The following is a 23,896-nucleotide window of genomic DNA, read 5'->3' as shown; positions in this document are numbered from 1 at the left end:
CTGCCTGGCACTTAGATTTTTACATATGCTCTGGGGTGGGGATGGTGCTTTAATTAGAGCAGGTCACAGGAGCTGCTCTAATTAAAGCAGCGTTTTGCGTATTCAGTGTTCCATGCTTCAACATGGCAGTGGGGGTGCTTGTTTGATAAGGTGTAGTTAAAGCACCCCTGACACCATGTTAAAGCATGGGAACGCTGAATACACATGATGCCAAGGCTGTCAGAGCATGCTAGTTAGCACACTCCAGCAGACTCAATTGCGTCTGCTCCAACATATTCTAATTGGAACATGTTGGAGGAGGCATTGGGCACATGTATAGGTGCCCTTGGATTTTAAATACTTTAACTCAAATGTACCTATTAGATCCAAAAGAGGTTAGGAACTGGTTTTTACAATGAAAGTCTCATTCAAAGCCCAAACCATACTCTAGCAGTTGCAGGCAAAAGTCCAGGGTAAAGAGAGATTTTTGGGGCCAAATCTGCTCTATTACTGGTATCAATTTGCAATAGCTCCATGGTTTTAACTTGATAGCAGTTTAACTGAGAGCAAGGTGTCTTTTGCCTTTTATATGATACTGAATTAGAGATATGGAAACTATCTCTTCTCTGGACAGTCTACATATTGAAAAGATTACATGAATATAATGAATTTAAACCTATTCTTTAAGATGTCAGCAAAACTTTTCTGAGGTTGAGGCCAGGGAGAGCACCCAATATTAATGGGGCTCTTGATAATCAAGACATATAGTGGCTCACAAATCTTAGCTGCACAGAGAATAAGAAAAGAGTTTCTGACCTATGCCATACCAGATTCACCTCTGAATGCCAGAAAGCAAATCTTCCTTTTGTCCCAAGCTCCAAAGATTTCCCTCAGTCAATACTTGCCTAGAGCGTCTTTCTTGCAGACCGCTGAAGCCTGCGAAGGACTGACTTCTAATGATGCCATTGGGGCCTCCAGGGGAGAATGATTGTGATCCTACTGACATGATTTCTGGGAGCCTGGAAGATATTCCTGTAAGATAATAGCAAAAGAAAGTCAGTGACAGTGGTGAGTTACAGGCAGCAACTGAAAGGCATTCATCAGAAGTAATAAAAAGCAAAAGGAATCCCACAAGGTGATGTGAGTCATGGGATGAGTAGATGTTTACGAGCCTAGCTCTCTACTTCTAGTCTGTTTAGATCAGCTGCTCAGTTTTCTGAACAAGTACAAGAATGCCTGCAAAGGCATCCCTCTCCTGTTCTCATGGAAAATAGAAAAGATTGCTTAGCAGTTGATTTCTTCATACTACTAAACAATACCCTCAGACCAGAAATCTTCCAGCTTGTACTTCTGGACACTTTTGCCTTGAATTCTAGGATTACATTATTAAAAAGCTCCAAAGCAACTCATTCAAAAATTAAATTGTAAGGGAGGGAAATGAGCTAATGAGAGAAACATAGCCTAAGTTTCATGGCACTAGATTAGATAGCCACAGTCTTCTGCTCCTAACTCTGATATAGATTTCTCCAGTGACTTTAAAGACATCTCCCTCTTCCAGCTTTGTTCGTTTCTCCATCTGTAAAATGCAAATATAAGCTTACTGTCTCTCGGGGATGCCATGAGGCTTGATTAATGTATATACAAAGAGCTAAGTAATAAGTAGTTTTAACAGGAAAATGATGAAGGTTCATTCAAATTCAAGGTCATAAACCTGTTCTCTCATCTTTTTTCACCTTCTCGGTATCTGCTACTTAATGCTGGGGAATGAGTTGGGGGAGACAGAAAAGAGGCTGTAGATGCATGTGTAGCAGTTTTTTATCTGAAGGGAAAGGGATGCTCTGTGCATTTATAAGGAAGGGCAAGTGAAGTCCAAGCAGCATACAATCCACATTTCATGTACTTAAGGGGACTCAGCAATGATGAAAGAGACTTTCTATGGCAGTTCTTCAAACCATCCCAGCTGTTTTCAGTGGAAGAAAGCTGAATATACCACTCAGAAGCCTAAGTGAAATAAGCTACAGATCATTCAGTTCATTTCCTAGTGAATGGTTACCCTCATAAAAAAATATCATTGTAACTGGCAAACCCAGCAGACCTGCAAGCACTGAATGGACAAGGAGAACAATTAAACTAGTTTCTGACCCTTAGAGATGCCCAACAACATTGAAACATAAGAGCAAGGTTCACTCAACATCGTTATCAGGCAAGTGATCTAGGGCCATTAATATGCACTAAATGCATTTATTAAAAATAAATAATGCAGCTATGGAGTAGTTGTATCCTTAATGTATTTCAAGTGCACTGGGTGAAGTAAGCTAATTATATTTTTTAATTGTTACTTGCAGCTCTGTTCTAATTTGCAGTGTAACTGTAATATAGCTAAAAAGTCTTTAAAGAAGTTGTTAAATGTCATAGCTTCTGGTGATGCTTAAGTTTCAGTGGCAATTCTATTCAGTGAGAAGAGATGCTTTTAAAAACATTTTTACAGTTCTGTCAAATATATTTCTATCCCCAGAATTGTTACCGCTATTGGTAGCCTGAAAACTTGTGTGTGATCCAACCACAGTAGCACTAACCTGTGTGCCTCAAGACTAAGTTCCCACACTTGCAGACAATCCACAGGAGAAGAGAGCCTGGCTTTCTGTCATGTTGCCCTTGTGATTCAGGGAGTGGCTTGGTTTAATTTCTGTCATAACTTCTAGGTAATTATGATCTGTAATAAAAAGGCTTAAGCAGCTCTGAATGAGTCTTATATGCCTTTTGTCTGAAAGGGAGAGCCAGAAGCCTTCTGCCTTACAATGGAAAAAATATTCTTTGTAATGCACAATATGTCCCCTCAATAGGCAAATATATAAGAGGCATTATGCTCATTACAGTTCATCAACCAAATTTCCAAATGTGTGCAAGGAATATGCATGAACAAAAATTAATAGTGTTTAAGTGCAACATCCTAGGAATGCTAAACTTGCAATACTTTGTGCTAGCCCTTCTCTGAAGCTGTAGTGCTTCTATGGATGCCTTCTGTTCAGCTGTTACATAGCTATAAAATCTGCATAAAATCTTTTATCAGTAACATTTCCTAAGGCCTGTGGCATGCTGCTATTAAGCTCAGATGTAAGTAATGGTAAGAATCAATTTTTGAAAAATATTATACTGGCTTCAATGTATTCCATGCATAGCTGTTGAGACTCTAGCATTACATCAGAGCATCTGGGGCCAAAATCTTTTTAGGTTGGGACCCAATTTTTCAAGGCACTGAGAACCTCCTCTGCAGTACTGTTTGTCAACTTTGACTTGATGAGACAGTATCTGGCAGCAGCTCCTCAGTGCCACACAGCATAGAGCATTCATGTGTACCGTTACTTACAGTCTTGAGTCAAACAGTTCAAATTCAGCTGAAAAACAAATACTTAAACAAAATAGGAACCATCGGATTCCAGGAAGTTTTCTCTATTTTCTCAAATGACCTTAAAATGTGTGTCATACTCCAATTTGCATTGTTTCAAAAACAGGCCCAGAATACTAAGAAGAAGAAAATCAAGAATAATTGTTCAACGTTTGCCTAGTTGACATGATGATTAATGCATTCCCAGACAGTTTGTAGAGATGTTGTGAAGGTAAAAACTAAACAGCACTGACAGTCATATAAGGTTCATCCACAGTAACATCAAATGTTCTGCAGGCAAATACATGGAATGAAAACAAACTTAAATCGGGATGGCTTTGGCTGCATAAGGTCAGTTGCTTCAAATTCAAAAATCCGTTCAATGGACCAAAACACTCCAAAATAATACTAAACCGTATTTTCTCACATATTCCAGGGTGTGTATATAACACACCATATAACACACCTTATTTTTGAAAGGGAAAATGAAGAAAAGAAGATCTTTCCTTGTAGTAAGTAACTGAGTACCAGCAGCTAGGGAGCTGAGCTTACTCATTGCTCAGCTCCCCATTGATCCCTGCAAATTTTACTTTAGGTTTCACCCAGTAAGCAGCAGAAACTGCTCTTACTCTATTTCTTGCATCTAATGCACACTCCAATTTCCAGCAGCTATTTTTGAGGGAAAAGGTTGTATGCAAGAAAATATGACATTCTAACAAGTCCTTGTTAATCATTTGAAGCAGTAAGATGCTTATAAAATCACACCTTATCATATTACATATGTATTTATCTTAATCAAAACACTTTGTGTTTGCATGCAAACTTGTATGCATTTAAAACATGCACTCACACATAAATGTTTTCTGCTTTTATCAGTAAATAGGAAATTTAAAGAAACATTGCTTTCAAAGAGTGTTTTAAAAAAATGTTTTTGTTATAAATATTTCAATAATCTCTACTCCTAATGTTTTATGCTGCTGTATTAGCTACTCATAAAATCAACCTGAAGTGCAGAGTAAATAAAATGGATGGGTTTTTTTATACTAAGACCTCTTTAGGTCTACTTTTGTTGTTTATTCTTTCCATTTGCATGAAACCCTCTAGCATCAGGTAGAGAAAACATACAAGGACAATTAGCCAGTAAATTCTCTCTTCATATTTGGTCAATTTAAACCACATTTGTGATTACGGATAGCACTGGAACCTGCACACCCTCCTTAAAACAATTGCTGTAAAGCCCAGCCCTCAGGTCTTTACTTGGACAAATCTATGGACTTATGTGGAATCCTGTGGGGACAAACATTTATCAGAAGCAGAAATGTAATTAGGCAGTTCTGTGCCCTAGGTGGCTGCAGCACATGGGACAGCAGCTGAGCCAGCTGCCAGCAGCTGATATTTTTGTACCCCCCCCCCACCCAAATCACTGCCAGGGTTGGTGCTGTGGCTGTCCCTCTATTACGCTGCTGATTGGAAGAAACCCTAAGGGGATTCAGTTTATTTTCTAACGTGATGTTTGAGTTCCTAATTCCATTTTAATAGTTACCTGATATGATACTAATATAGTTCAGATATGAGATGCATTTCCTTGTCTTTATATACAGCATATTTTGACAGTAGAATTAATTGTAAATGCTATTGATGTTTATGGATTCTGTAATGGCTATAGATCACTTCATGTCCTTAAATTACTGGCATTTGAGCTTAAAACAATGATCTTCTTAATGCTAATATAAACATTCACCCTGGATGGGCATAATTAACATAATTAGTATTGCCTACACTGATTGTGCAGTAGTGATATGATTTGTAGATCAGCACAGTGTGAACGCAAAGGGAAATTGGAGTAGCATTCCTTTTTTCCCTTTCAGTGACAGCTTAGGCTAGGAAAGTGTAGATAATTGACAATGTCTCTGTCTCTAGGGGAAATCAAATCTCCATCTCTCCTTTCATTCTGGGAACAGAGATGAAGCAATGGGGTCTAAGCTAATTAGAAGAGAAGGGTTTGGAGGGTATATTATCTCTCCTTTTCAGCTCCTTTTGCGATCATTATGAATAGGGTTTTATCTTCTAAAAAGCCAAAATATTTGATAACTAGCCTTTACTTAGGTCTAGACAAATAGTGGGAAATAGCTATAAACATGTTCGCTCCATCTGACCCATGATACAATCCGACTATATTTGTACCCTTTTCTTTTTGCTTTCCGCATGACCTATTTCAATGACTGTTGTTGTTTTGTGCAGCCACATTTTAAGGGAGGAGCCCCATCCCTAGCTGTATGTTGGCACCCTTTAAGCAGCACCAGGGATATATTATGCACCCTGCTTGCCTGCCATTTGTTACTGCACTGCTAGATTGTGAACAAATAGGGGGTGTGTACAGCCATTTGCCATGCCTGGTCTATGTTCACATGGCTTAATTTAAGCTGCATGAACATAGACAGGGAGTAACATGTGTAGCCATTTGTTGGGTGCCAGGAGCTGTGCAAGGAACCCAGAATAAGTAACTTAGGGTGGGAGGTGAGGTGGGTAGGATTGAGGGGACCCTAGCTGGTCTGGTGTGGGTTGGCAAGATTGGGTGAAGGCTCATGGGTCTTCGTTGGGGGGACGAGGGGTTGGTGAATCCACAAGGGGGAATTGTCCATCTGGGGAAGGGAAGACTGGAGAACTAAAAATAGCCCAATCAGGGTCAGGAGAGGGGGGTTAGAAGAGCACAGCCTCAGGGCTGGGATGGGTGGCTGGGTTTCCCCAGCCCTGGGGCTGTTCTCCAAACACATGCAGGCATTCAGTAGATCGGGTTCACCTTCTCAGGTGAACTAACTTAGATTGGGTTAACCATTTTTTTCCACATTTAACACTTCTGAGAACCTGCATATGTGGGCATTTAAATCAACCTTACCGTAGGTTGATCTAAATGTAACAGCTGTACATTACATGTTCCCATGAGGCAGGCAAAATCAATACCTAGGGATAATCCCTGGAGCCCAGCTATTTTTAAATGTGGAAATAGAACATAAGACTGATATTTTTCTTCAAACATAATAGTATATTTTATTATTTTCACCAAACATAGAAGCAAAAAAGATCTTAAAGACCATATTCTTTTCAAACAATCTTGAAGCTTCTGAGATTTTGTTAGAGGCAAGGAATTTTGGGTGATATCTTTTATTAGACCAACTGCATAGTTGGGATAAAATTAGACAAGCTTTTGAATGCAAGGCATTCAGATTTTGTTTACATTGTGACTTGCTTACTAATAATTTTATGATTTGCTTGTGATATATCCAGCAGCTTCTGTTAACATTAGGGTACAGTTGTTCTAGGAACTGCACAATCTGTATATAGGAAGAGAAAGTCTCTGTACCAAGAAATACTTTGACTGTAGAAAAATATCTGTTGCCCTACATCCAATTAAAGTGTTATGATGATGCATAGCACGGCATAGAAGACACTCTCTTCAGGTTGTGACAGACTAGAGGAGTTCACTAGAATGATTAACTGTGTTTAAAATAATCCTATAACAAGAATAAATTGGTTCTATTTGCATGCTAAAAACTGCTCTTAGTGGACAACTTGATAAAAAGATGTCAATGGAATGAATTGGTGACTCCCTCTTGAATATAATGAATCAAAACGCTCTGCTGTGCCTCATTTATGCTGATCCTTATGGTCCAGCTAATTAGCATCATTAAAAATGTAAAATTCCGTGCCATAAAACCCTTCTTAGAAAGCTGCATCTGGTAAAAACAAATAAACGGATTATCGCCTAGGAGCCACATCCTCCTCTCCACTATCCAAATCCAATTCTTTTTCTATTGCACCAATATATTAAATAACATTATTTAGACCTACATCTAAATTGTATGCACTCAGCTAACTATGGTATTTGGGGTATGAGACCTTAACTTCTCTAGTACAGCAACTTTTCAACTTCTCCCCTCTAACATGCCTGAAGCACACTGGAAGCTTACTGCCAGCTTGGTCAGTATCTCCAAGATGGTATATGTGAACTGCCAAGTATTTATGGTTTCAAAGTTCATGAGTCTCCTGGAAGGTATGGATGCCTGCTTTCTGGGTGACTGTTTCAGAAAGTTATTCTGTAATAAGACTAATGAAAGAATTATCTAAATAGTGTACAGAAAATACGGATATCCAAAATGTATACATGTTAAATATTTGAAACAGTAGAGACCTTCTCGTGTCAGGGCATAAACCAGCCACGTGTTATGAGGCTTAAGAGAGGATTCTTTTCCTGGGGGCTAAGTTTTGTCATAACAGCCTCTTGATTTTCCTCCTGAACATCTTGTACTGGAACAGATGGACCACTTTTATGGTGATGTTTATAACTGAGTTGTGGCTCCCTTCTTCTGGATAACATTTATAGAATCATAGAAAATTAGGGTCAGAAGGGACCTCAGGAGGTCATCTAGTCCAACCTTCTGCCCAAAGCAGGACCATCCCCAGCTAGATCATCCCAGCCAAGGCTTTGTCGAGCTGGGCCTTAAAAACCTCCAAGGATGGAGATTCCACCATCTCTCTATGTAACCTGTTCCCCTGCCTCACTACCTACCTAGTGAGAAAGTTTGTCCTAATATCCAACATTTGCTGCAGTTACATGGGCAAGTGAGCACCATCTGATGAACTATTCTTGGGTGCCAGGAACAAATCATTTGCATCTGGTCCATCAGAATCTAAAGCAAGGAGACCTCCCTAAATAACAGCATAGGAATTCATTAAGGAGCATGCATTTCAAAACTACATGGAGTGGTGCTTGGCTGACAGGAGCTGTGAGATTAGTATATGTATTTATTAGTTCACAGGCTGACAGTCCTGTGAGGCTACTTGGTTTCAGCAACGTGTTAATGGGTAACCAATATTTTGCAGAAATTAAACTAGAAGTGAGAGAGCTTATTCCTCCAGACTCTGCTTCATTACTCCTCCCAGTAAGAGTAAGTTGCTAGCAACATTCTCCATCTCCCACAGCAACAAGAGTCCTAGGTTAAACCACAGGCTTAGGCTCTGCCTTTCTTATTGACACTCTGAATGTCTTTAGTTACCACCCATAAAGCTCTGGGCCTTATTTCTAATTCTAGTGAAAATATTTAAGATTCAGTGGGTGTGTCTACATGTGAATTTATGCCAGCTTAAATTTACCATGCAGTAATTTACTGCACAGTAAGTGGGAATAGGCTGGTGTCTATACATGCACGCATTAAAGCGCACTGACGCTGTGTGGACTGACTTGAGACTAAAGTTAATTCCAAGTCAGTCCACACACACAATGTTACTGTGCAGTAAGGTGTCTACATGTGAGTTACTGCGCAGTAACTAATCAGGCGTAAATTTGATACTTGCATGATACATGTATCAAATTTATGCACCATTTGGCGTAAGTCACCATATTTATTGAGCAGTATGGGCAGGGCATGCATGTGTAAACACATGCAAATGCTGTACAGTGATTTTGGTTACTGCACAGTAAATGTGCATGTGTAGACACATCCAGGGTGATTTACTTAAAGGCTTGCATTCTGTTTTTGTTTTCTTTATTCTGTGTCAAAGTGTTACAATGGGGTTGTCTTTTTGTTTATATTTCAAAACAATTCATTAGGGTGGACTTGATTTTTCAGAATACCTTTGGGAAAATACCAGACATCCCTCGATAACTCACTCTATGGCCCCATCCACACAAGCATGGATGCTTGGTTCCCTGGGGACAACTCGCAGTGGGGCACCTTGTGCTGCTGCTAGTTGTCTCTGGGAAATGCCTGTGTCATGCACTCTCTGGCACATGGCAGGCTATCTTGGGTGGGGTGGGGGTGGCTAGGGCCAGCATTGGGCTGGCCCCAGCAGCCTTATCTGGGGTCCTGGGAGCCTCCTGCGGCTGAAGCAGCAGTGATCCTGATCCTCAAAGCCCAGCTGGCAGCTGGAGTGTGGCTCTGGCTGGCCAAGTTCCAGTTTTGAGTGGCACATGCTGTCCCCGCGTGCATTGCTCTGTTTTTTGCACGGTGTTTTTATTATATTATACATATTATATTATTTTATTACATATATTATCCAGGAGCCAACTCCCGCCCCCCCCCCCCCATGCTGCTCCCTTACAGCACAGATAACAGCTGAATGTGTGGTATGTGGCACCACAGATGTGTCTGTAGCACCACATCCTGCAGTGCACAACCACGCTCCTCTGGACACAGCTTATATGTTTACAACTCTACTCAAGTTCATAGCAAAAGCTGTGTTGTAAATCTGAGGTAATGAGAAATGATGAAACATTGTCACATTTCACATAGTGGGATGTGGTGGTATTGAGTAGCTTAAAACCCAAATCTAGATTTTTGTTTCAAGTAATATTTTTTTCCACAAAACTCAATATTAGCAGCAAAAAAACACCATTTCATTCTTTAATGTCTTTAAAAGAAAAATTAATTGTCCAGCCTCTGGGTCAGAGTTATCATTGTGCTCTGACTGTTTGATCTGTTCCCATTACCCAAACTGAGTGAAATGCATAAAGCAGAAAGTAAAATTATTTCCACTTTAATAATCCAATTGAGTGGCGACACAGTAAGATAATCAGATCTATCTATTTTTAGACTCCAATTTTTACTTGCACTTTATACTAGTATAACTCTATTGACTTTACTAGAATTACTCCTATTTTATATCATTATAAAAGTAAGCTCACTTTTATGACTTTTTAACCTAACAATATATCTTCATATAAAGCACCTGCATAGCTACACCTGCTGTCTTATTAATGCACAGTTGCAACTAATAAAGCAAGCAGTATTTGTCCCTGTTTTGTATAAGACCATCATTAACTTATTTCCCGGGTTCCCTTCCATTGTTTTAATTGTTCCTTGTATCAGTGCTCAACACATACCATGTTTCCTTGCCACAGAAGCATAAACTACTCTTCCATCTGCTTTCTTTGCCTTCGAAGAAATTGCTATGGTATTCTCTTGTGTGTCACTTTGTTCTAACATCCTCAAAACATACAGAGGGAGAAATGTAAATGAGTTATTTTGCCATTAAAAATACCAGTTTCTACAGATACTGAATGGCTCCCAGAGACAACAGATGGGTTTTTAGTAACTGACCTCATTTTTTAGATTCAACATTTGTTTTAAATCAACAGCTGAACCTAGTATTCATATAAAATCCAGTCAGTAGTATCTCTACTTTTGTTCTTTTATATGGAATAACTCCAGTGAATTTACACTGAGGTAAATGAGAAAAAAAACTAGTCTTTTGGAGCGGCATTCATGTAACTGAGTGAGTAGAGAGTGATTAAATTGTTTATTTCCTACCTGTGGGGACTTTTTACCATCTTGTACCATCTACACTTTTTCCAGAGCCTGACGAAGGGACTTTGCTCCCAAAAGCTTGCAGAAAAGGACAATTTTCTTGCCATTTTCCAGTTGGTCTAATAAAAGGTATCATTTTGGAACCAAGAGTTCTAGTTTTTTGTATATATTTTTATTTTCATGCATTCTTCTAAACATGTTAGATACATTTGTATTGATAAATACATGTATATTTGGTTCGTGCTACTTATTAAAACTCCCTCATACACAATCACATTTTCCCATATGTAACAGTTTCTATGGGTAAGTTTCTTAATTAATGTTCCAGTGACCATCAGTTGATCTGTCAATCACACTACCAATATAAAGCACTTTAAAACCAAAAAAAGTACCTCACCCAGTGCTGCTGAAAAAAAAGGCAAACCTAAAAACCATGCCAAAAGCATATAATTTGGATTTGGGTTCCAACTTTCATGAGACGGCATATGATCGCTTGAACCCTGATTTCAGTGGTTTTGGACTAGAGTGAACAGAAAGGGATCTTGTTCCAACATTTAAGGTACAGCCATTTCTTAGGGACTAAACTAAAGGAGGAGTCTTGAAAAGATTTTCTTTGCCATTACCAGAAATAAGCACTACAGAACTGGTTAGGAATGTCATGTGGAATCTTGCAAGGTTAAAAATCCTGTATTCCTAAAGAGAATGTATTCTGCATCTCTTTGCTGATGGTAATATTATTGTTGGGCCCAAGGACTAGAGAGCTGGTATTGGTAATGTGCACTGCTGATCAAAAGTGACATTCAGCAGAGACTGGAGAGTTAAATGTGCAAATAGTTGGACCAAGTCAGCCCTGGGTGGCACAAGTGCACTGGAAACCTTTTGGCAAAATCTGCAGTGATATTAAGGAGAATGCATAATTACTCATCAAGCATGAAAAGTAAAGTAGTGCAGTTTTCCCTAATTTTGAAATTAGTGGATACAGAAAGCTGCCAAAAAGGTAGAAGGGAAAATATTATTAGGAAGAGCAACTAAGGAGAGAAGATAAACTCTTAACACTTCTCCTTTACCTTATTTCCTCAAAAGGTTAGTCTTTTTGCAAGCAGCACCCCCACCCTCCCCAATTTACTGGTATCTGAAGAACAGCCTGATGTGGCTGCATTTCTCTGTATGCATTTTTCTCTGAAAAATAGCTAAGCACTGCTTTGGCAACTGGAGGCTATTTGTCCTGTTCCCTCTGTACAAAGTATCCACTTCAGGGATGTTTTAATATAAGCACAATAAGTTACAGTAAGGAAACAAGCTTTACCTCACTATGGGCACACAAACTATCATTGCTGTCAAGGCCTTTCCATCACTAAAATGACAGTAGTGCTTTCTAGTTACTCTTAAATGCGTATTTGATTAGAAAGTAATTAAAATGTATTAGACATTCATACAGTAATTCTTTTTCACTGGTGGAATAATGTCATAGCTACTAATTAATACATTGTTAAATGCACCCTGCCAGGGCCTGAGGACAAACCTGAATGTTCCCCTTCTGCTTGTGTGTTCTTCTACCAAATACAAGTGTTATTACAACATCACTCCAACACCACCATTACAACGGAGTTTTCTTTAATCTGGTCACTCCAACACTTACCGAATATGCTGGGTTCAAAAGCACCTAAATAAAAACAGTGGAGCAATGTGCTATCTACTGCCGTAACACGTTGTCTGTTGAGTACGTGCATAAGGAACCCCATCTCTAATAAACAGTCATGTCATTAAACAGCATATTATAATAAAGTTCACGCACAGTGGGAAGCGTTTAGGCAGTGCTCCTAAATGTAACTTTTAAACTTTCTCATGTTGTGGCTTCTGATTCATGCAACATTCAGGTTCTGAATTTAAACAGAAAAGTTTTCGTATTTCCAAAACTTATATGAATTTGTAAAACTTAAGCATCTTATTTTAAACCCAACCAGAGCAGCCCACCAGAGCATCTTATTTTAAACCCCACCAGCTTATTTCTAAATTTAAAATTCTCAAAGGGGGGGACAATAGTACATATCGGAGATAATCACTGATACACAGTGAACATATCCTTAAGCCCCCACAAATCCACTTAGAAGCCAGCCAGCTCTGTTAGAATGGAATAATTAAAGGAGCCAGGGAAGGGGTTGCAAGAGACCTGGGGCATGCTGAGGGCTGAGAGTACCTACATTATATAAGAGAGTGGGTACAGGAGCAAAAACTGAGGGCAGAGAAGCACATACTCTGGCAGAGAACTGCACCCCAGGGACACCACTGCCTAGGGATGGAGGGAAGGGAATGGGTATCACCACTCCCTCCCCCTCGTACATGGCTTGTTGCAGACCTGGCAGCATATATCCTACAGAACATGACTGGAGTGAAACCAGAGACATTTTATGGAAATGAAAATGTTCTCTGGAAACTACTTTAACAACACAAAGGACTTTATCAGGAATGAGCTCTTTCATATTTTCTAAATGATACCACTGTTTTCAAGAGCAAAAATATAAATTTCTCTCAAATTGTGTTGGATAGTTAAAAAATCTGGAGGAAGCTTATTTCCTGTTAACTTCTACAGGTCTCCTCCAGCCAACAGCTTCCTTCTTCCTAAATGCAGCTCCTTGGGAAAAGTGGTGGGGAGGGGGGCTCTAAGAAGAAAAGACAATGTTTTTTCTCCATAAAATTTCACTGTCATTGCTATCAGGAATTGCACTCATTTTAAATTGGTTACAGTATAACTGTGGACAGGTTTAACATCGCATCATTTTAAAAGCTGCAGGATTTATCACTTAGGAGTGTATATTAAGTTAATCAGTCTAACTACTGTATTACAATTGCAGGAAGGTGGTTTAAAGTTACATTGGTTTAGATCTCCACATTACTGTTGATATAGGAGCAGACGGTTGAAACAATTGTATCAGTTTGGCATGGTGTGGTAAATGAATGTAATTATTTTGCCTGTCCAAACTTTATGTGGGTCATATCCTCTGTTCATTCAATTCATGTATATCATAACAACATGGTGTTAATGCTATTAGAGGAATTGGAGTTTACAAGTAACTTGGTAGAACCTGCAGCAAGCGTACTTTGGGTACAAACAAGCATTGCAATTAGATTGACCTAAATAAGGTTAGATCGATCTAAATGCCCAGTCATGCTGGCATTCACAGGGCTTAAATCATCCAAAAATGGTGCACCTGGTATAACTTAGTTCACTTCCTTTAGACCAATAAATGGTTAACCAAATCTGTCAAGGGTTAACCCAATCTAGTGTACCCTTGCACACGTTCACAGCATATCCCCAAGGCTGTGAAAGTCCAGCCACTCACCCCAGCCCTCAAGGCTGTGATGTTTCTCCCCCACTTGTCCTAGTCCTGACTAGGCTATTTATACCCAGTGACCCTATTTATAGTACCCCACTAACCTGCCACTTAGGCATCTGACAGGATCTGGCCCTATTTGACTTGCTTAAGATGTCAGCTCACATACAAGGTTAACCATAGGGGCAAGGAACTGAACTTGAGTCTCACAAGTTCCGGATGAACACCTATATCCTTTTCCCCCAATACCGCTGCACCTGTGTTACTGAAGGAAATATGGCCCTATGCATTTATATGCCTTTCTACTATCCTCAGCATACATATGTGATTTTCTGAACATGACAAAATCCTTGCAATGGTTCATTTAAATCTAGTAATATAAATTAGCAAATTTCAGGTTTAAAATGCAAGGGGTACATTCAATATATCTACAAGATTAGCTACCACTTACATCTTTTAGGTACAGAGACAAAAAGGTAAATCAACCATGGATTAACCAGCTCTGACAGCATTCATTAATATTGAACGTCAAGGTAATTAACTTGCATAACATTATTTGCATAAATTGAAGCTGTAGGAAATTTATTAACAACCCCATTTTCTCACATTTTGTCATTAAAAAAAATTGTTAATCTGGCACACCCAGGAGTGTCTTATAAGAATCACACCAAGTCTCGTCCTCCAGTACTGTCGTCCTTTTCTCTTTTACTCCTCTTTGCGGCTTGTTGTGTTCTCCAGTGGGTATGGCAGTGAGATATTGGCATTTTTGTCATTGTGTGAGCAGGAAAATTAAGCTATTCAAGTTTGCTGCAGTGCATTGCTTGCTCAGAAATAGATTTGTTCTGCCCTTTTGGCAATGAAAGATTCTTGTGTAAAGAGTGTTTACATGGGAGACATCTATTTGTAAATTCATTAGTGTCTGTGAAGTGCTTGATATTACAGTACCAGTATATCAATACCTTGATAAAGTTTTCATTAGCCATATCTTAACTGACAAGTAATGCAAAAGGGCTCAAGGAACCTATCTTTTGGCACATTCAGGCCATGCTAAGTCTACATAACAGAACTGTAGTCAATGAAAATATTAAACTACAAGAAGGCGGCACTGCATTTGAAAGCTTGTTCAAGTCTTTAACAGCCATGGAGTTGCTCCATTAAAAGACAATATCCACAGAAATCCTTGCCAAACTATAAATAAGGATCACCAAAGGTGCGATTCCCAAACCAACTGTGACTCTTCCCTTCATGTGAAAATGCTGCTCAGTGGCTGTAATGTGTGTGTAGTTGCATTGAATTACTAGGCAGTGTTCTCCAGTGGAATTGGGGGAGGGGAGAAGAATCACCAAAAACATTGACTTTACCAAAAAAATTGAAAACCTTAACATTTTTGGCCCTCAATCAAAATATTTGTGTTTAGAAATGCCATCAGAGTGTCTCATTTTCACTGTCTCCTCTGGGGGCTGGGCTCCCTGTTTGGACTGTACTCCCTATTATGCATGATGGTCTCTTCTTTTGAGGAGAAACAAGGCATCACTGAAGACGAGGTGGGGAGCTAGAAGAAACTGGGATAATGTACAGCTTTCTTGAGGCACTGTAGTGATCAATCAGAATTAAAAGAATTAGGTTCTCAGACAAAACTGGAAAATGTTCTGGGTTTGAGGCATTCATACTTTTTTTTCCCCTAGCAAAAATGGATATTATCTGCAGACCGCAGATACCCTTTGAAAAAGTTCACTTACTTGAAAACTTTTGGTCAAAAATGTTTTTTGGCCAGCCACATTCTCTACAGCTGTGTGCTTTCTGTTGTCATTTGCACCTGAGTACAGTTGGTGTAAATCATTACAATTTGCATGCGGTAGCATTTTGCACCAGTGTTGCACAGATGTCATTAATGGAGTTAGAAGTCAAGGTAGCAGAGAACTGGGGTCCTGCTTTTAGAAGACTGAAGATTTATATATAAGGTATCTCTTCTTTAATGAAAAAGTCAGAAAAAGGATGGGAAAAAGGAAACCCTAACTGGGTAACTGCACAGTGAAAAGAAACCATAAACCACAGGAGGGCTGGACTTCCTGTTCAACCTTCAGCTGTCAGACTTGGGATTTGAATACGCTGAAAGCCCTTGCAACTCAGCACCTGCACTTAATAAAATAAGAATGCATCAAAACAACTGTTTGTGGGCAAACGGATGCCTATATCTCCCTCTGATTTCAGTGAGAGTAGCAGTTGGACTGGAGGGCAGAACATGAAATCTGACTAATTCTTAATTCATAGTATCAACTGAACTCCTACTAGACTTAATTATTTGCATGTCATCTATTTGGCATCTGCATCCTGCACAACTGGTACAGTGGATATTTGCAGTTTTTGCTTATGTTTATCTGAAAGTCTAATACCTAAAATGAATGTGGCTATGTTTATTTCAATGGGTGACTATGCAGATTAATGAAAACTCATATATATTTAAATAACTGTCCTCAGTGAGCACTAAAATTACTCAAGGAAATGTCATGTGGACCTGTGAACACACAATGGACTATTTCAACCAATTAGTGCTAATTTCCCAGCCAATTTTTGGCTAATGTACTGAACCACATACTCCTTGCTATAAACTACGCCTTCTCTTGCCCCTTCCAGGAGGTCCTAAATAACCTGGAACTGCATGGCTCTACTGAATACAATGGGGAGAGTACAGTCATTCAGAGGGGCTCCACATCCCACAATCATTGTTGAGGAGTGGTCTCTCTTCACAGCACGGCAACTTAATTAATTTGCTTTGTGAAACCCTTGCATGTATGTGTGGGAAAATGCATCCTGCGTGGTGTTGCTAATCTAATTCAAGGGTTCTTTCACTAGTCATCTCAATAGTGGCTCCTCCAAAACTGACAGGAATTCATATTTAATCAACCCGTGGCCCTGTATATGTGCCACATCTGGACACTTAAAACTGGCTCATTCTTAACTGAGCCTGAAACAAGCAGGTGAAATGACTTATAGCAAGGAAAATGCCGTTTCTGTCATGATGGGATGACTGAAAAAAACGGGCCAAATACCATTTCTCTAGATTTTCAACTGTCACACAGGCACACAGAGCTACCTTCTTACCCATCGATTTCTGTATGGCCTAAGCACAAGCACGGACATTTCAGCACAGGTGTAATTTTTACTCAAGAAGTTCTGAGAAAGTGACCAACATCTTACATTTTCTGAGACAGTCCTGGATTTGGGGGCTATGTTTCAGCATCCCAAAATAGTTCCCAAAGCAGGAGCACTGCTTTCAGGCAACATTGCATGTTGGCTAATTAGTTCTGCCTCTCGGGGGCTAATTAGACTGGCCACTGGCAGCACCACATGGAGGCATTTACGCTAACTGGAGCTGGAAGTCCTGCAGCTACTTCTGGTTCCAGAAGTCTGCAGAGAATCAAGGACTGCATCCCAGATATTATTCCCCAAAATTTAGTTCCTATATTCTGGGCCCCCCTAGGGAGATTATTATATCAAAAGCATTGATTATAAACCAAAAATGTCCTTACTCCTATGTTATCAGCTTCTGGAAACAGGTGCTTTTTTAATGTGAAATAAATTCCGCAAAGTAGAAAGCCACTTTACTAAGAGAAGAATCAAGCTGCTTGTACTCTGTGGCGATATTCTAGAGAGAACAGAAAAGGCAGCACTTAACCTTGCTCCAAAAGTGGAAATAATAATCTCCTCTGGCTGTTTGCAAATGCTTATTTGCCTGTCTGTCTCCAAAAGATTTTGATGTAAATGAGTTCAACCTTCTGATCAGCCTGAGTGGAAATGTTTAAATAACATGTCTCACTTCACCAACACAATCTTTTCTTAAAGCTAGTCTGTAGACCAGTCCCAGAACTTTGCAATGTGCATCCCAGTGACAAGATTTTTTTTTCCTGTTGGAATCCCAAAAGCTGTTTTGGCTGAGGGATGATGTGAACTTTTCTTTGTAATAGTGTCTTCAAGACAAAATTTAATTTGAAGGGTCTCCAGGTGCTTTGGCAAAATCTGTTTCACTGTGAAACATAGTATTGCACAAGTGATTATGGGAAATAGATATGGAGTCACATAAGAGTTACCAGCAGGCTGGACTGACCTCAGAAGCTGCAGCTACTGTAGTTAATCTGTCTGTATGAGTGCTGGGAGAGAGATCGTACTGTGAGCAGTGGGATAGCAGTAATTAGGTGGCTGGCTTTGTCAGTCAAGGTCAGCTTACTATACGCATCAGGGAATGTAGCACTTCTGATGCTTTAAAAGGCTGGGAGATAAAATGTATTATTGTGAATGCTTCATGTATTGCACTGGTTCCAGGGAACTGTCAGGTTCAATTTGTTCCTCCTATTGAAAAGAAGAAAGATGCTCACATGCTTTTGTGCTAATCTATCGTTTCTTTTATGTCTACCGGGAGGGGGGAAAAATGAGGATACTTTTATACCACAAAAACACAAAAGGCAACTTAAAGCATCAATTAGCTCTTTTTCTTGCTTCATGCTTAAAGGATTTACTTCTTCAAGAGGCACCCGATGCAGAGTTTCCTCGGGGTTGGGGTGGGAAGGAAAAAGAAACTCAAGTCTATAGTTGTAATTGCTAGTACCAAACTGCAAGTATTGAACACAGTTAATAAGCCATGTGGGTTGCCTGCTTTTCTCCATACTGTCCTGTGGGCTGTGAGAGCTGAAGGATCTCAGTAGTTTCTCTGCTACTCCCTAATTAATCTGATATGAGAGAGGAGAGAACTCCCAGTGTTTTGAGAACTGTGCCTTATTTCAGTATCAGATTTTTAGAAGCTACAATATGTACTTTCCATTTTCAGTTAGAACAATGAAATTAAATCTCATACAAAACAGTGCGAGGGGGAGGGATGGAGCAAGTGAAGTTGACAGTAATGGGAGCTACCCAATACAGTACTATAGGCCTGGTTTACCCTGCTGGCATCAGGATATGGAAATTGCATGTAACATCCCATTCCCTCAACAGCAACATGAACATCTATCATTTCTTGCATGTGCTACCACAGAAGGGGACTGGAATATTAAAATGGACTAGAGAAAAAGAGTCTCTGGAGGAATCTGTATGGAGGGCAAGACCTAGATCTCAGAGGCTAGGGATAGATGTTCAAAAAGCCTGAGCCTGAATTGATTCAATCTTTGCAGGTTAGTCTAATCTGGCTAGGGTGAACTGGTTTGTAACCAGACAGATACTCTCTCTGGACTGAGGAAATTCAGGCACATGCCTGCAGTGGCTAAGGCTAGAAGCTGGGGGTGGAGGGGGTGTGGACAGGCCCCAGCAGGATGCTTTGATTAGGGAGATATGTCTGCATCATCCCAAGCTGTTCCCCACAGGTGCTCAAGGGGCAGGAGTGTTGCCAAACCCCAGCCCCCCTGCTAGCATTCTGAGGCAAAGGGTGTGTGTGCAATGCATGCATCTGTTGGTGATACGGAGCTTTTCAATTTCCCTCTCCTTGCTTCTTTATATTGTCTGCAGCAAACTGACAGACAAGCAAGCCAGCAGGGATCTGATAACAGTGTTTATCACCCCATCAGCAAAACAATAGCCTCTCTCCAATAATGCAAACTCTTCTTAAACAGCCTACCAGCTGACCTGTTGATTAGCTCAAAAAACCCTAAGCAGTCACTGTTATGTCTACCTGCCCTGTGAAACTGGAGACACATACACACAGAGACACCTCTCGGCATTAGCTAGCATACCACATGCCCAGGGTACATGGGGCTGGGGGCTGTGCTGTGGGAGTTGGGAAGAGGGGATTCTTGCTTGAGAAGCAAGCAGCAAGGTGGAGTAGGGCAGAGGGAAGCCAGGCAGACCCTGCTATACCTGCAGTCTCTGCTGGAGCTCCAGCCAGGAAGCAGAAGGGAGGAGCCAGCCCCACTGTGGAGCAGAGAGCCCCACCCAGCCCAGAGAGCATGCTGGGATGCTGGGGGAGTCTGATTTATCTTAAACCAGCAAGGGGTCTGGGACAGAAATTGCATAAACTGGTTTGAGCCAAATCAGTTAAGTCTGATACTACATTCAGCCAGGTTTATCTCAAACTGGTTTCAGCTATTTTCAAACTGGCTTATGTGCACTGAACATTTGTTCTACAGGTTTAAACCAATTTCTGACCATTTAAACCAGTTTGTGTGTAATCTCTGTCCCCAGCCAGAATGGAAACTGCTAACAGGCAATTCCAGGCCTCTCAACACATACGTCTAGCTTGTGTGAGAACTGCTTCCTCACTGGCAAGTGGCTTGAACTGGGGGTTTCTGGTGTCAAGAGCCTGAGCTGTTAACAGTCTTGAGTTAAAGAACTCTGCAACTGGGGCTGCAACCCCTCATGTTCTGTATGGATGAGACCCAGCAGGGGACTTCTAATATTCCCTCTCCTTGGGTTTATGAGCGCACACTGATGATCTTTTTCCTACAGTTCTGTCTGCTGCCTGAATGCTAATGAAACAGTCAACTGTTGATGTTCACTCAGGGCTTAATAAGTACCCCATTGAGAGGGTTTCCCTCCAGGGTATACTGACTCAGCATGTCTTCTGGGTTCTTTATCCGCATTCTTCCCTCACCCATCTGATGTTGCACAGCTGAGCAGTGGCTAAAAAGTCCTTATGCTTGTGATTCTCAACCAGGGGTCCTGTGAGATCATTTCAGGGGGGGCTGCAGAGTGTCACACAATGTTAGCATTGCTAGATGTGAAAACATGATTTACAAGATAAATCCAGAGATTTCAAATAGGAATTCATAGTATTAAATCCATTCTGCCCTGCTATGGTATTTCTGAGTTCTTTGCAACACAAGAATTGTTTGGTTTTTTTTCTGTAGTCAAAAATGAATGAACAGTCAGAGTTGGCATTATCAAAGGGTGGCCTCGAATCTAACAAAGTTGAGACCCACTGAGAACCTCTTCTTCTGCCCCCTTCCCTGCCTCCCCCCAAGATTTACAGATGCCAGTAATTTGCACCTCTAAAATTTGGAGCGTCCTGATTCTGAATTCAACTTGGCAGGCTTACTTTGCAAGCCTTTTCTGAGCTGTTATGAAGACAATGGGAGAAACACAAAGTAGTTAGTCTCTGCTTTTAGGGGGTCAAACTCCATTTCTACTTTGTAAAATCAAAGTGAGTACATTGCAATCAGTGGAGTTATTTGGGATCTGGGCAGGATTGGGTCTTTTATCAAAAGACCTTCCTTTTTATAACTCGTTGTGGGCCTGATTCTTGTGTGTCACTTTCATTTGTGTGAATCTGGATTAACTGTGTAAATCAGGGAGCTATGTATATACAAAACTGGCAAAAGCCAGAGGCAAATCTGTCCTCCTGACTTGTTATAATATTTAGAATCTCTAACCAAGATAATTTCTTTTTAAAAAATCACCAGCTGCAGAAGGGGAAGGAGACTTATTTGGAAGCTGAGGGGACATAATGGAGAATTCTGAGCTCCTGCTAAAAGAGCAAATATCCAGAATTCTTTACAATGCACTGACAAAATCATCCAATGATTGTATAGCTTGAGGCAGAAATGCCAAGAGCCTGTATGACACTTGTACACATCCCAGCCAACCTCTGCGAACCAGTTGTATGCGCATGCTCAAAAGGCATTGCTACATTCAGTTGCTTCATTGTCCATTTTCAGTTAGTAGTCTTTGCCGGTTGAATGACCCCAAACACAAGCTGCCTATCTCATACAGCTGGCAGCTTAGATTGGCAGATAAAAACCACCCCAGTAAACAAGCTGTTCAGGAGTAGACAGTATTGCTTGCCACAACTGCATGTAAGAGCATAAGAATAAAATCAGATTAGAAGAAGTATTGGACAACTAAACGCTGTCTTACTTCTTACCCTCCCTCACTACTTCCCAGCTGAAAGACAAGCTGGCCCCTACATAGCTTTCTCAGAAGTATGTATCATGTGAAAGTTAACTTTCTTCCTGATCAGATTTAAATGCATCAAGGAGCAAAAGACTGCTATTTATGTTTCAGTGCTAACAGTTCCACTCAGCATGATATAAATGTGCAGATCTTTCAGCACATGATCAAGGCTATGCTTTGTTCAGCTGTTAGTTTGAGTATTTGTTCCATGATGCAAAAGAATGAAATGGTCACAGGCTTAATAACAGAAAAAGGCAGTAACAGCAAACTGTTTCACTTGTATATGCTGGGCTTCTCACCCTCAGCTGTCTTTGTAAGTGCCACCCACAGGCATCTTCCTTTGAAGATCTCAAATCACTTAGCAACTATTCATTCAGTCACGGAACCCCCTCTGCTGTACATGAATCCTCATTTTATACAGCTGTAAACCAAGATGCAGAAAAGTTAAATAACTTGGGACAAAGTGTTGGGTGGAACCCTGAGCTGAACCCAAGATTGCTCACTCCTGCCCCCATGCTGTAAATACCCCAAAACCCTATCAAGAAAATGTTGTGTGGATGCAAAAGATAAATAAATAAATTAAAAATTTCAGGTTTGTTTTCACATATTGTATTCAAAATGAAGGACTGAAAGTCCAGGTTGCCAAAGAGTTGATGTAGTAATGAGCATTTGGAACAGTGTCTCAGTTACTCATTTGTCTGCTGCAAATGCTAGGACTTTGCAGAACGAAGTACGATATGATGGGTATGTTTTAGAGCTATGGTGCATCATTTATTTACCTTTTTCTCATCAGCACTTATTGAAGGGCAATTTGCCATATTTGCTTTTCACCTGCAAACAGGGATCCTCATTGTTTTCCATGGGAGTCCTGTTTGAATATAGATGGGACAGTATAGGTCACAGTAGACCCAAGAGGCATATTCTGCCTGTTGTGAAGAGCAGGTGTTGTGATATCTCAGCTTGGGTTGACAGCAAGCACAGAGTTTTTCTAGAGGACAGCAACTTCCTCACCTCTGAATGCCACCCTCATTGGACACACCCCTGCCTTTTGTTTATTGAGAGAGAGAGAGAGAGAGCGAGAGCTGCTCCTGAATCCTAATTAGCTGCTGGAGAATACTGATGATGATAATACCCTTACTTGGGAGTGTACCCGGCTGTGGTCTCCTGTGGTGTGACAGCAGCTCCAACATAGTAATTAAGATCAGCATGGCAAAATGCATGAACAGATTAAATAGTGCAGAAGTGATGCTTAGAGATGCATGTCACTGAATGTTAAATATAAAGGTATTTGGGGAAAAATACATCAATATAATGGCCAAGGGAGAAAAAAAAAGTTTCCAGAAGGCTACCACAAAGCTTGTTTAAAACCTTAAAGGAGAAATAGCTGAATACTCAGTAGGCTAATAGAAAGATCAGTCAAGACTAGAATGACCTTTTGTATCTAGTGCATTGAAAGGTAATGAAAACGGTATCCTAAAGTATAGTATGTTTGCACCAATTCTGTTTGGGCACAATCCAAAGAGAGAAGAGTTCAAAAGGGTTTAAACCTTCCTCCAATAGGTAATGTCGTAAAAGCTTCCTGAAACTAGAAAGACAAAACTGAAGGGAATTCTGAGATGTTTCCTGGATGGAAACAAGACCAAGTCCTTTCATGCACTGGTAAAAATGATTAAACAGGTTCTCCTGAGACAGCTATTGTTCAGATGCTTGAAGAATACATGCAAATGAAAAGTTCCTTCAAATATACAGATTAGAATTACACAAAAGAGTGTTTCAGGTACTTACTTTCTTTTAAAATCCCACACTAATACCATGTAATTTCTATCACCTGTTCAGTTAGCAGAGCAACCACTTCTGTGAAAGCAGCTTGTAAACGAAAATCCTTCCTTTATCAGCTTGATTGCTCCTAAGCACTATAACATTTAAGTCTTTTTTAATTTTTCATTTAAAATATTTTTTTCTTTACCTTTAATTCCCTGCCATATTATTTCCTTGCCAAGACAAATGGATTGATAGTAGTAGTA

At 40.2% G+C, this 23,896-nt stretch overlaps 1 protein-coding gene across 1 annotated transcript in view; it reads right to left on the bottom strand.

Moving 5' to 3' along the window:
* The window catches only part of RIPOR2 (RHO family interacting cell polarization regulator 2), a 91,038-nt gene that overhangs the window by 46,071 nt on the left and 21,071 nt on the right, over window positions 1–23,896 (bottom strand). Inside the window, exon 2 of the mRNA XM_019490631.2 lies at window positions 885–1,011. Within this exon, the coding sequence (XP_019346176.1) occupies window positions 885–1,011 (127 nt within the window). The remainder of the gene's footprint in view (window positions 1–884; window positions 1,012–23,896) is intronic.

This window comes from Alligator mississippiensis, chromosome 3, assembly GCF_030867095.1.
Source record: "Alligator mississippiensis isolate rAllMis1 chromosome 3, rAllMis1, whole genome shotgun sequence".
NCBI lineage: Eukaryota > Metazoa > Chordata > Crocodylia > Alligatoridae > Alligator > Alligator mississippiensis.
This window is presented reverse-complemented; position numbering and strand designations above follow the sequence as displayed.